Source organism: Pyxicephalus adspersus, chromosome 2 (genome assembly GCF_032062135.1).
Source record: "Pyxicephalus adspersus chromosome 2, UCB_Pads_2.0, whole genome shotgun sequence".
NCBI classification, from domain to species: Eukaryota; Metazoa; Chordata; class Amphibia; order Anura; family Pyxicephalidae; genus Pyxicephalus; species Pyxicephalus adspersus.
The window spans coordinates 28,576,841-28,591,909 of NC_092859.1; the positions used below are offsets into that span (position 1 = coordinate 28,576,841).

The 15,069-nt window shown below is 38.1% G+C and overlaps 1 protein-coding gene across 1 annotated transcript in view; it reads right to left on the minus strand.

Moving 5' to 3' along the window:
* Positions 1–1,934: 1,934 nt before the first annotated feature.
* Positions 1,935–15,069, minus strand: part of MTPN (myotrophin) — a 34,934-nt gene continuing 21,799 nt past the window's right edge. The window contains exon 4 of the mRNA XM_072400180.1: positions 1,935–2,467. Within this exon, the coding sequence (XP_072256281.1) occupies positions 2,381–2,467 (87 nt within the window). The 3' untranslated portion in view covers positions 1,935–2,380. The remainder of the gene's footprint in view (positions 2,468–15,069) is intronic.

A 15,069-nucleotide genomic window follows, 5' to 3' on the forward strand; every position in this document is an offset into this window, starting at 1 on the left:
GTGAGATACAGGTAGAGTCCATAAATATTTGCCAACACATCAATGTCAATGAAAGTATTCATTTTAGTTGGCTTGCTCCTCCCAGGAGTAAGTGCTGCTGGTTAATCACCTGGAACCAAACTTTTTATTTCCTACTTTATACCATATGATTAAAAAAAGGCTGAAGAGCAAAATGGGCTAAGAATGCTATGCAATGTACAAAATAAAGTACCAGTTATGTATACTTTATATAAAATGTCTTAAAGTATATGTAATGTTAAAACCTAATATTTTTGAGTAGATAGGGTGGGGAATAGATATAACCCTGTGTGTTTTTGTTTGGACAGCTTCCCTTTTTTCTTTAACCTTCTAGCTGAAAAACACATCAAGAATTGAAAAAAAAATCTAAAATGAGGTAAGTCCCCTCAAACAGCTGTTACAGGAAAAAGGGTTTCCATTCCCCTCCATTCCAGTTGAGATGGCAACTGAAAATTTTGAAGCTTACTTATGCTTAAGTCCTGGTGACAGTAAACTTGACAAAAAAAAAAAAAAAAGGACACAAACCATTAAAAAACCTGTTAAAAGTTCTAGCCCTTCCCTACACTAACCAGAAAAGGTTTATTTATAAAAGATTTATATTTGCATTTTTCTGTCAACTGCCTCAACACACACACACAAACATACGTGGTCTCTAGTTCGGACAGTGCATAAGGGATTCAAACCACCGAGCCCTATGTTTACAAATAATGTAAACAACTATGGAGCCAAATCCAAATCTTTGCTGCTTAGGCCTCCGAAATAGAAAAAAACAATTACAATTGATGAACAGGTAAACTCCCATTAAACTCTCATTATTTTGCATGTTAACCAGTTGTAAAGATGTCCCCTGGTTTTCTTTAAACGACTTGTTAGCAAGAGAGGAAAAATAGTATCTATATAGAAAATTGTAAAGGCTAGAAACTTTATCAACATTTAATCACAGTCTGGGTGTCCATTGTGGATTTATTTACCATATGTTTAGCAATAAATATATAACAATAGCTCCTATTAATTTAAAAAGCAATTTAGAGACCATTTTTAGGTTTTTTTTTTTTTTCGATGAGCATCCTGAAAGATAAAAACCTGAAAATGGTCTTTAAAATGTGGGCCTAAGATAACATGGACTGACCCCTTGCCCCATTCCAGGGGGACTATCATGACATTATCCTGAGTGCTCCTGCTGCAGAGCACCGTGCTCATGCCAGATCTGCTTTCTACACCACTAAGGAATACCCAGAGCTGGAATAGAGGGGAAGAGGACCCTGTGATTCGTGTGGACAATGAGAAGACCTTTCATCTATAATCTGCTGCTTTATTCTATACAACCTGATGAATTGCTAGGTGACAGAATAAAAAAGCAAAGAAAATGATCACCCCGATGCTTGTAATCACATTTCCCACATTGGCATATTTTGACAGATTTCCTTCTGAAAAGGAAGTTCTGAAAACCTTCTTTCAGCCTGTAAACTGCTTTGTAAATGTGTGCTGAATTTGATGCTCTTTAGAAAAGCAAGTGAGGAAAAAGCAGCAAGATCAGACAACATTCTGCTCAGATACATTTTAATAACAGAGGTCGTTTTCATCCAGTTAAGAAACAATACACAAGCAGAATTGTTCTGGTAGAGATTTGAATGTGTGCACATCTCATTTTTTTTTAATGTCCTAAAACTATTTAGTCTGAGCTGTTTTGGGACATTTCATCACCAAAGGTAAGCAAGGTCATGATTAGCTGAGGTCTGGGGAATGTACTGGGAATATTACACTAAAAGAGTTTCAAATGTTCAAGCTGATAGTAAACCAGTAGGTTAAAACCAAAAGCATAATTTGTGGTTCTTTAATGCAAGGTACAAAGTACATAATGCTGAGTTATTTATTCTTAAGTATACAAGGCCTTCAAATTCACTCCATACGCTAGACGAGGTGAAGAGTATTTATTAAACAGTTTAGAACATGATCAGAAGCCAAATAATGCTATTACTCATTTAACATTCTAAATAAAAGAAAGCTAAAAAAAAAAATCTTATGTAATCTCCAAGTTCAAACAATCCCTACAATCAAGAGGAAGTTGTAATACCTCTTTTGTAAACAAGGTATGTTCTATAATTAAGGTCTGTGATCCATTCCTCCAAATGATCCTAAAATACCTCTGTGCTTTTGAGGACAGTGGTAAGTTCCAAACTTTGGAAAAAATTAGCAGAGACATTAGACATTCTGTCTAACCGAGGCTGTTTCTCTCTCATATGTCACTGCATTTCCCCACATTTTAGATGAAAATTATGGATGAATCGGCAGAAGAAAAAAATAAACAGAAAGAAAAAAATAGGAAATGAGAGGCAAACGGTGCTGACAATCTCCTGTCCCATCAATGAAGCAGATCTTTAATTGATTGGTTGTCTGTGGATTCAAAGGCACTTAGTCCATCAGGTCCCTTCACATTCTTATCAGCCCCCTGCAAAACACAAATGGAGAGAAAAGAAATAAATGACTACAAAAACTAGCACAAAGAAAAAATAACTGACACAAAAAAAAATAATCATCTAACACAACTTGAAGCTGAACTCAAGCTTAAAAAATCAATATAGCAGTAAAAGTAGAAAAGTGCTTTCACCCTCAGTACCTCTTCTCTGGCACTAGATGTTCTCTGTTTTCTAGGTTGAATAAAGTCATCTTTATGACACCAATATCATTCAACTCACTGGTTCTAAGCCAAGACTCTTGGATATCTGCCTTCCAGGTCATGATAAAGGCACACCACCAAACTTTAGGAACTTTTTTCTACACATGGTCTGTGTGGACAGACTCCTGGGAGTCAATGTAGCAGCATTTTTGGGGGAAATTCATTATTTTGTGCATATAGAAGAGCATTGGTGAGAGTCCACAAGGATAGAACTCAGGAGGGGCTGACATTTCACTGCAAACAATTTGTGTTGTCAGCTCAAACAGGACGTCAGGAGTTACCTGGATTTCCAGCAGATGATCAGGATTTTTTCAGTATATGCAGAGTGAGTTTTCAAAGCGAAAAAACATTGGGAAATGCAAAGGTGTTGGGGGGATATACTAAAAGCTTTTTTACCCCATAAAGTTTTGAAAACACAAAATACATTTTTCTTCAAACATAAATACATCACATCTCTACCTGTTAGAGTACAGCAGTTTATTATTAGATTTTTACTCCACTGATTTGTGGCAAAACAGAAAGAAAAAAAACTAATCATTTTGTTAACAGCTCATAAAACAAAATGAAAAAAAATCTGGTTGTAGAAGGATTCATTATATGTTCGCGCTGTATACAATATTTGTAAATTAAGCTTGTTTGTTTTTTTTTTTTTTTTTTTTAGGAGTTGTAGAAAATACCTTGAAGCAAATAAATATTAGTACAGGGTCTAAAACCATTCTTTTTTCTGTGTTCTGTGCAGCGTCAGTGACATTTTATTACTTAAAAACAAAAGGTAATTACAGTTTCTCTCTGCAGTGGGAAATAAGTACATGACACCAGGCCGGAAAACCTGTCAGTGAAGGGGACTCTTAAAGAGTTCCGATTATGCTTGTGGATCTAAAGCTAGCTCTAGAATACAATAGGCGATTTTTAATTGCCATGCACTTTATGAAACCCCAAAGAAAAAGGAAGGGCATGAGGAGCTGGTTCAACAGAAAAAGGTTCTATTTGTACATTAAGGGTCTTTGTCAAGGAACAAGCTGACCATGGCAAATATAAACTATGGGGAGCACTGCAACACGCTCCCCATTTTTGGTCTCTAGGCTCATCTTGCTCCTTTGTAATCCCAAAAAGGATTTAGGATTGAAAGCAGGGAGTAAACTTACTGCATATGTGCTCCAAGCAATTCTAGTTTTATAGCTTTAAATCTCAAATGTAGCATTCATGCAAGTAGCAGATCTCCCTCTATTCCATTTGTTTGGGCTAGAGCAGGAGATAAAAGGGAAGGTCTAGATCTGAGTTTCTTAACCAGGGTTCAAAGGAATCCTTTCGGAGTTTCCTAGAGGTTACTTCAGAAATGAGCGGTTTGTGCCACTTAGGTCAGTTTAACGGATATCAATGATCTTTTTGGAGATCTGTAGGGGTGACATAAATCTCACTGACCACCATGCTGACATACTGTGAGCGGTGTGTGAACCCTTTCCCCAACGCACATGCAGGAAGAACGGACATATACCACAGGGTTAATTTATGACACATTGAGTAGAAACATTTTTTTGGAGCAATCATTTAGGAGTAACTCTAAAGTATTTCAGTTTCCCTGTTTTATGCAATACCATGATTTTTACACGTACGATATGTGTGGTGCATATCACCTTGACAGTGTTCTATTGTAAAATGTAAATTTCAATGCACAAATTTGCATTGGCAATCATTTAGGGTCAAGTCACAGTGGTGATGCCTAACCACAAGAAGATCACCAAAGGAAATATAGGGAGGTGCAAAGTGTGCTCCTGCAAGAAGCCCCTGGACCCTCTTCAACCAATGGAAGTTCCCCAAGTCAGTTCTGCGTAGGGGCCCACTTTTTGCTATGTCCGCCACAGTCACCAAGGTCCCACTGTTCTTTAGTTGCCTAAAAGACTGTATGCCAGTTTGAAAAGTGAGTGAGAAATGCATATTAGTGGAGTAGGTAAAAACGAAACAATCCTGTGCTGTGCTGGCATTATGCATGTTAATATTCAGTGTATAAAACTGCAATTTGTTTTCCTTATTTCACTAGTATGTCTTTAAAAGAAAAAAAAAATGAACATCCATTGATCATTTAATCTATGATTATTATTACACAGTAATTATTTAGGGCCATCATATTACACAGCACAAAGTCCATAGTCATGTCACTAGCTGTCCTTCAAACGGGCTCACAATCTAATGTCCCCATTATAGTCATATGTCATTTATACCACCTAAGGTCAATTTTGAGGGGAAGCCAATTAACCTAACTGCATGATTTTTGGGTTGTGGGAGGAAACCAGAGTATCTGGATGAAACCCACGCAGCCATGGGAAGAACCTACAAACTCCATGCAGATAGTGTCCTGGCCAAGACTCGAACCAGGGACCTAGCTCTGCAAAGGTCAGAGTGCTAAATCACTGAGCCACTGTGCTGCCCGTATTAAAAGCATGATCTCTCAAAGACAGATTTCTGTAAATGCTATGGAGCAGCCTACTTTAATATAAGCAGAAAACAAGCAGGTAAGAACTTGTAATAAAGCCATTTTCCTAAACAATTACATTATATGTACTTAGGGGATTGTGTTTAAAGCAAAAACAAGGTTTCATGTTAACAGAGTGCACAACAAAACAATAAGCATTTTTGAAGATTAAAAAGGCTTTACATTTCTGAGTTTGATGTTTAAAGGGCATCGACCTTTAGGGTATCGGAAGCTTTCAAAGTTTGTAATTAGCAGACTGTGAATTAATTACAAAATAAAAGCAAAATATGGCTTCTGAAGGAAGAAAAACAAATCACAGCTAGAATGATCTTTCTATGCATTTGAAGGACGTTGCTGATAAAACTACAGCCGGGCTGAAGTAAGATTGACAACGGTACATCCCGAAGACGACAAGATTAATCTCAAAATCCAAAGCGCTGATGAAAGACATTAATTATTCCTCATATGTTTATTCTGAGGTTGTTTTGAGGGATGTGGAGATGTCACTTACGTGTCTGTTATACCAGTTTATAATAAAGCTGATAACTTGGAACATAACTGTGCTATCTAGAAATGCAATCATGCAAAACAGACCAATCACACAGATAACAAAATAAGTGACTTTATATGAAAACACAGCTACTAACATCCTTGGGAATAAAATACTGGACATAAATAAAGCACATTCCAGATTTGACTGAAATTTTAACACACTTCAGAATACATCCTAAAATTCCCTATATAGTTATAGGAGCATGCTTTCATTAGGAGTTAACAAAAATGAAAATGTTGAGATAAACCCAAATCCTTGATATGCAAGAGTTATGTTACCCCAGACATTACAATATATGGTCAGAATACAAATCACAAAATGTTCCCTAGGACGGTAAGAAATGAACTTATATTATGATCAGGATCTGTATGATCCTGCCTGCCATGAGGCCTGGTGGGGCTTGTCATTCACTTTCTACACAAAAACAACCTTCTAAGGGTTGCAATATGACAAAAAGGTCATAAAGTAGCAATATTTTAGTATTTAGTAGGGAATACAGTTGTCAACCTATAACAGGAAGTGCCTGAATAAAGATCTGTACGGCAGGATCAATGGGTATTTTTGTAAACAAATATAGATCTGTGTGTAAACTCTGAATCGGTAGGAAGGTCTGCACATAAGGGACAATTCCAGAATGTGCAAGACGTCAGAATGTATGTAACGTCATTACTCTGGACCAAGCAAAAATAGCCAACCCAATGAGTGTCAATAACCATTCTGTAAATAACAAGGGTGATTGTGACAGGGTGACAACACAGAAGTACAAAGCAGGCTGCTAATGTCTGAACAATGGCTACATGAATACATATTTATCATATACCAAATACACCTTTATTCAGCTATAAAGGGGATTGAGGTCCTAAGTGGCATAAAATGAAATACATACAGATCAGCCCTTGTGCCCCACTCTTTCTCAGTCTCTGGGCTGCTGATGAGGAACATTACAAATTTCCTCACGTGCTTGGCTGTCTTCACTTAATGTATTGCTCCTTATCTGCCAAGCTGCAACTATCAGCACCTTGCCAGCATAGTAAGAAGCAAGATCTGACATTCAAACTCTTTCCATGAAATGCTGGACAGGTAATGCAGGATGTTTATTTCACACTCATCCCATTGAGCTGGCCACATTTCTTTCCTGGAAAGATAAGCGGCGCTTGCATGGTGTGATGTTATCAAATGGCAGTCAGACACTGTCTTTTGTTATTTGCAACTAAAACTAATAGAGGCTGTGGTAACGACCTCCAAACAGCACCAGATAAAGACGATTTGGCCAGCTGAATCTTGGCTGCACCACAAGCATGCAACAAGAGCCAAATTACTTCTCCGAGCGACAAATATACACGCTATCAACCTGGGCACATTTTGTGTTATACAGCAAAAAAACTCCAATCCATATTACAATATGGTGACAACAGCACTGGGGGATTCCGGAGAGTTTTTCCAAGGGACAGGCGATAGAAATAAGCTCTCTTAAAAACTACTTTAAGGTCAGTGCCCCTAAAACATCATTTTTATCTCTTGTAAAGCAAAAAAATAAAACATTAAGTGACTGTCTACAATAAAAGAACTATTCTTGGCACAGAAAACCAGAAATCCACCAAAAATCCAGCTAACCTCTAATTTCCTGTTTGTCATCAACGCATTGCTGCATAGATATTCCAAATCCCTCCCCTCACTCAGCCCATGGACTCCACCTTCATACACTTTAATTTCTTCCAAGCATTTGCCATACCTCCCAACTTTTGTAGACATGGAAAACATTTTAGTTCAAAGTTTTTAGGCAAATAAAGTAAAAAAAAGTTTTTTAAACTCAAACCTAGTCTATGGTCCATATTTTTATCTTAAAAGCTTTAAAAAGAAGCAAAACTAAACCCATTATACTCACTTGTTTCTGTTCCCTTGCAGGGTTTGGACATCTTCCTTCAGACAACCTTTGCCCATTTTGATTGCCTGTGCCATGCAACTCCTGCACAGGCGAGTGGGAGTTCATTCATTCTTGGTGCCGCAAGGAAGCTGGGAATGCCGGGTATCCTGGCAGCCATTGCTGAAGATGCCCATGCTAAAAGCTCAGCTTTTTGACAGACACCCAGAAAGATCAGGCACATAGGAGGGATTTAATGCAGAAGGGAGATCGCCTTGACTTGTATGAACGTAGATTGCTAAAAGTGGAACTTTAGTTCCTCTTGAAGATTGGTTTTAAAAAGAAAAGTCAGTAAAGCAGAGATGTTGGTTTAGGTAGTCTGCAAAGAAAACCCCAAACCACAAGCCACATTTAACACAGGCCTCTAATGCTAATTTACAAATGAGCAGGGGCTCATGAGACTTCCAGTTATTGATAGCAAATTAGATTTTTACTATTCTGTTGTAGCTGTCTTGGTTAGCAGAAATTAAAAGGTATGCTGGCATCTGACCAGCAACCTGGCATCTGTTTTCTATCAGTAATGATATTCTGGCATGAATCGTGGCTACTGTCGGAATGCCCAAATCAGCTTGTCCAAAGCACAGCTGTCACGTCATTGGACATAAAGAATTGAAATGCAGCTAGTAGGAATGGCTTTCGAACACGAATGTGGAAGAATTATAATCAAGTTTCTGTTGTCTGAAATCTTTTCTCACACTAGAAAGAATATCAAAAGTGTAAGCGAGAATACAGCACTGTAGACACAATATTCTTTGGTTGGCAAAAGGAAGCAATACACAAAACTTAGGTAAGACTCACATTTTCCATAAACACATTCAAAAGTAGATTTACCTCCTTTTGCAGCAATTACAAGCTTTTATTTTCTGGTAAAGCTTTCCTTTGGAATGTGTGTTGGAAGTTAGGATCATTTATCCAAAAGGAAATTTGTGGGGTCAGGTACTGATGGCCTAGCCTTGAAGACCAAACTTGCAATTGGTGTTCCAATTCATCCAAGAGGTGTAAAGTAAGGGTAAGGGGGCTGTGTACAGGCTACTTAGATTCCAATACCAATCTTGTCAAACCATGCGTTTGTGAAGTTGGCTTAGAATACAGGGAAAATGAATTTGCCAATCCCGGATGTCCAATTCACTTGAATTGGGTACCTCAAATATGGAATAAATGTTCTGCAAATAAATACTGAAATAAGACAGGTTCATTATTGCAGAATGGAAAGGCAATGCCCCTCCGGCAATAAATCGCACTTACCCTCCTGATCATTATCTTTAGAGAGAAAATAAAAAAAACGCTTGCATGCATAGCTCCGTGGAAACTGATGGGACCTGCCCGTTATCCCAGCCTCCCCCGGCTCCATGTGCAGGAGTTATGCAATAATAGCTAAAAATTAGAACCTGGGATATACACATGAACAGGGGAGTGTGTTTAAAAAGAAACTGAGAACAGGCAGGTGGTCATTTATTTTGCAGAAGGATGCATGTGAGTTCATCAATTCCTGGAACATGGGAACGCTCAGCAGAAGATTGTGAACAGGCAGAAACGTTTGTTTTATTGCAGAAGAGACATAGCATGTCCCTTCTGCAATAAAGAGACGCTTACTGGGATATTTTTGTTTTAATAGGCTTAGTTCGCCTCATAGGTTACAAAATTCAGCACACCTAGACAGGGCCCAAAATGTAGCAGTCATCCTAGTAAATTAGTCAACAAACTTCTGCATGCTGTTCTATTCATTCTATTTAGCAAAGCCAACGTTGTTTTGAGATGTAGAAGATCAAAAGCCATTATTATTGGCATAACAATGCCTCACAGATGCTGTTCTGTCTGTGCCAGCAGCCAAAAGGTTTACTGCAAAAGAAGCAGGCGAAATATGTGATAGACCACGTTTGTTTTTCTTAACAAAAACAAATCTGGGTTACGGATACTTTAATGAAACGTTTTATGCTCCACAGTCATAAAAAGGATAAACGATAATCCATAGATGACAATGCAAACAACGTCATTCCCTAGAGACCTGCAAGAGTTTTGCAGGAGACACGTTACGGTGCAGCCTTGATTTCTGCCACGGAACAGATTGAGAGGCGAGATGCTGAAACAAGCTTTTGTAAACAGATCGGTCTGTGTCCTGCGTGGGTGGCTTGGCAACACATAAAGGTGCATACATTTTCAATCATGAAATATTTGACAGGATGACTGGAATAATTGACAAAAGTCTATAATTATATATTAAAGAGGACAACCATTAAAAAAATAAAACATTCTCTTTTTTCGGATAGCTTTGATTAAAAGACAAAGCTAAATAGATATATTGGAGCGGTTTTACCTGACTAAGGATTTGCATTCCTGTCTATTTAGACCAGATGTTTACACAGCTCCATCACACAGCAGTCCTGGCTGGGTAGAAGACCTAATTATTCTCAGGAGCACATTCAGAGGAGCACCTCGAGGAACTAGGCGCTGCCATTACTGAACTCCTCCTAAAATGGCAGCTGCTTAAATGTTTGAATTATTACACACTTGCCTAGCTATGAAAGAATTTAAAAGGTTTCTAGAAGATCTGTTGCTGTACTTCAGACAAAAAGTTCTGAAAATAGAAGTTACACCTTTGCCGAAGCACTACTTGTGCACTCCATTAACGCACACCAGATCTTGCTCGAATGCTAGGCCACCTTTCCTCTTAAGGGTTGAATGAAGCCTGCAGAGGAGGTCCAGTTTCAATGCTTTTTATATCCATTTACACATTTAAAACTACTGTAGATTTGGTTTAAAGCATACAATGAAGTGTATGAGAATGCTTTAAATGTGAAACTCATTGAAAATGTGGACAACTCAGCAAGTACTACATAAGAGGTTTCCATGAGAAAATGTAGAAATCGAGCATAAGCCACGAAAAGAATGTTCTGAATCTACCAACAGCTTTTTTACAAGGTATTTTTGCAAATCAGAAAGAGGATTACAGACCATTCAATTCAGAATAGTTGCGTTTCATGTGTTTTGCTTTCTAAACAGCTCTTTACTTGCAGCTTCAACAGCTGTGTACATTTCTGTACTCATTTCAGGTCTAGTACATGCAAGCAAATCCGCTGCCAATTATGCTTGCATGTACTAAAACTTAAATCAGTAGGATCGATTTGTAATACCTGAATGGTTGGAACTCCAAAATACTGCACAAACCTGTATTAGATCCAGTCCAATTTTGATTTTTTTTTTTATTTAATTTTTTTTTTTTTTTTAAAGATAGAAAGTGCTCACAATTTTGATCAGGTTTAGTGATTGTTTATACAGGAGATACAACATATGTACATTCAATTCATATGGTGTAGGTACAAAGCTATTAAAAAGTCATTGGATAAGGTTGATTTATTGGAAAAGTTAAACAGCATGTCTTGAGTTTTTCCTTTATCTGATGCTAGGTAGGTTTTTGTGTTCATGCCGTTACGTCAGTGTAATGCTACCAAGTATTACCGCTTGTACAGATACATTAAAACAGCTTGCAGGTAAAGTAAAAATGCTTTTCTAATTGCAGCAATGTTTATGGTTCATTAAAGCTCCCAAATAACAACCCTCCCACCAGATCCAGAGGGACAGTCTTGGGCCTGCTGTCTAAAAGCCTTGTTCATGCGCCCCTACGTGGTGTCTTTAGGACTCAGCAGCACCAGGACCTTGTCAATGCACAATCTATGAATAGACGTCTATGTCATCAGTCATCAACATGGATACCAAAAAAACATTATCCCAATCTGCAGTGAGGAAGAAGGAAGATATAGGACCCAGCGCTCCATGTGCCCATGGCAAATATTTAAAGAATAAGCTTCTATTTTTTTTCTTTTTATAAATTATCTAGAGATGGAGGTTTATTATTTGGCCAAATTTCAGCGTTAAGAGTAATTCATTAGGAAATGATATAATCATAATTTAGTTCTGTGGCAGGCTTGGTAATACCTTGCAGTATTCAAGAAATACCAAAAGTAAGTGGTTGAACTGCAAGCCACAGAAAAACTAAAATATCAGTGCTAGATAAAGTTGACAATGCTCTAAAAATTCTGTGACAAATGCATTTTTCTTTGCATTACATAAAAAAGACCAAACACTTCTACAACATAGGACTTAACTGGCCAAAAAAAGCAATGGAGCGGATCTCAATCAACACAGAAGGAACGATATATGCATGTAAAAAAGCCTAGGCTAAATGCGAAGAATACATTAATTCAGCAACAAAATTTATGTAAATTAATTCATAAAGAGCTAGGAAGCAGGCTATTTTGTGTCAGTTTGCAACAAAGCATTCTGACATTCAGGCAATTAAACTTTAAATAATACACAGGGACTTCACTTTTACCAATATGAAAGTTAAATGTTCTTTTGGATAGTCTAAAGTTTCTAATTTCAATGTATATTTTTCTTAAGCAGGAGACAAGAGGTGCTGTCACCAGGTGTTAGTCTACAAAGTATGTGTGGTCCTCTAACAAGCACTCAAAATACTACTGGCCAGGTGGTCTTTCTAGAATAACAAAGGTAAGAGTTATTGGTAAATGTAGTAAAAAACAATAAAACAATATATATATATACACACAACTGAAAGTCATATTTATTACCATCAACTTTAACATCAAAGTAAACTTTTCTACCATCAAGGTAATGTACTCTAATCTCCCTGCTGTGCTATGATTTTGTATAGCATAATGAACATGCCAAACTTTTCAGATGAGATCTGTAGCCTGTGTCATTCCCTATCTCACCGCTTGCTTTAATAATTCGCACAACTTAAACCAAGCTTTCAATGATTCCCAACAAGAGCTTTGGGTGATCTTTAGCAGTTGCTACACTTCTGTGTATGTAACCTAACTTATGAATACTAGATGAAGGTTTAGGTATGAACAGCCAGCAGATGTTAGGATACGTGTTGCTATGAAAACTCCTAAATCAGGAGCTTCTCTGAATAAGAAGAATACCAATAAGAAAAACTTCAGAGTTGGGACTCACAGTTAGACTCTCTTGAGCGTTCAAGAGAGAACATCACTAAACCATATCTGCATATATCAAAAGTCAACAATGAAGTCCGTACCTGTTCTCCAAATAGGTAAAAGAGGTATGAATTTAAACGTTTCAAACCTTGTAAACCATTAATGAAAAGTTCTACCACTCGTTTAAGTGCAATGTAGCCACTGGAAGGCAACTACAGTGGTACCTCGGTACAAGTACCGCTTTGGAATAAGTCCAACTTGGTAATAAGTCCTGTTTGGACATGAAAAATTTTGCTTGGTATACAACCTTTGTTCTAGAACTTGTATGGGTCAAACTGAGTCAAAACACCACACGCTACCACGCTTTTTACCTCTCTCGAGACAAAGCCACGACTGCCCAAGAGTCCGCCAGTTGCTACCATTCAGTGAACAACCTGCGCTATAACTCTGTGAATTACATAACATCTCCTCCTCCTCCCTTCTCAGCACCATCCTAGTAGTCACTCTACTCTTCTCAGCAAGGTAAAGTCAGGTTACATTTTCATTTATTTCATCTAATTACTTTTGTATTGATGTATTTTAGTATTAAGCAGTGTTTTTATTGTTTTATTCAGCCCCATTAATGTATAATCTAATAGGATTTTTTTCATGGGAATGGATTAATCATTTTCCTTTTTTTTCTTATGGGAAAATTTGTTTGGTGTAAGTCCTGTTTGGTATAAGTCCAAGGAACTGGAACGTATTAGGACCAAGGTACCACTGTTTCGTTATAATATTTACATACATGTAAATACATACATACAATACACATTACAATACACATCAAGGGTTAGCGGTTTGTCACACTTCCACATTGCAGGAATGCATGCCTTTAGCATTCAAAAGATGTCTTAATAAAGAGTTTTTGTATGCCTTTTGGTGAGTATGATTTTTTTTAATTACCGGTATATTTAACATGTATTCGGTGTATAAGACGCACCCACTTTCCCCCCCCAGTTTTGGGGAAGAAAAAGTGCGTCTTATAGTCTGAAAAATACGGTATATATATATATACATACATACACACACACATATACACACACACTTATTGTGTCAGTTCAGTCTTTACAAACACAATAATATAAAGAGTCACCGGCCAATCAACCATACTCTGCAGATGTACTAAACTGAACCCAGTAATACCAGGTCTGGATGAATTTAACCGTCTGATTCGTCCCAGTTGTTGTCAGGTCTTCCATATGGTAAACATCCGCCACCCTCCTTAGCCAGTGCTCAAGGGTTAGCGGTTTGTCACACTTCCACATTGCAGGAATGCATGCCTTTAGCATTCAAAAGATGTCTTAATAAAGAGTTTTTGTATGCCTTTTTCAACATATCAGAGACATGGAGTAACGCCAAAGCGGGTTTATCTTTAATAATTATATTCGTGAGCTTATTGACAAGGTCTGCCACAGAAGACCAGTAAATAGACAAAGAAGGGCACTCCCAAAAAATATGCAATAACGTAACAGGAGCTGATCCACATCTCCAGCAGATATTGTCAGTATGGGGGTAGACCTTCTGGGTGTTCTATACCACCGAGTGGCCAGCTTGTAATTTGTCTCCTGGTATTTATTGCAAACTGCAGCCTTGTGGCTGAAGTGGAGTAACATATCCTTTTGAGTTTCCGAAAATTTCACTTTCAAATCTGTCTCCCACCGGGTCACAAAGCCAGGAGTTTCAGGTGACAGTGACTTGTACGAGTAAGACAGGGAACCTTTCAGGGGATTCCCCACTAAACACAGGGTTTCCAAAGGCAACAAGGAGCAGCAAAAGGTTGCTGGCTGTGGAAGAGCGCGGAACACATAAGTAAGTTGTATACGGTGCCAGGGATCAAAACGGGGCAACTCCTTAGCACGTTGCAACTCAGGCAAGGGATACCAAGACCTATCCTGTAGAAAATGAAATGCCCTGTAAACACCCCTCGCCACTGGCAAAATATTGCATCGGATATCCAAGATGGAAACTATGGACATCCCAGTATGGGAGACAATGGCGATGGATAATCAACTACCTTTTCAGAGGAGAAAAACCGAAAGAATACTTTAGGAGTCGCCCCAATCAGAGGGTGTTGCAGAAAAGTAGCTTTGACCGTAGTTGGGGCACATGCCAAACGTCAATTGGGGTCGGAGATACAGCATCTTTCAAGCTTATCCAGAGTTTAGACCCACCAGTCCAACAACCTAGTCAAGTAAACCGCCTGTTGAAATAATATTGGGTCTGGAAATGCCATACCCCCCTTTGCCCTTGGAAGTCTCAAAATGTTAAATCCTAACCAAAGAGAGCCCAAAGACCATATAAACCTCGTAAACTCTGACCTGAATTTACTCATAATATGCAATCCAAAGTGTACCGGGAGTGCCTGTAACATATATAACACTCTAGGCATCACGTTCATCTTCACTATATTACACTTCCCAAACCATGAAAAGGTCA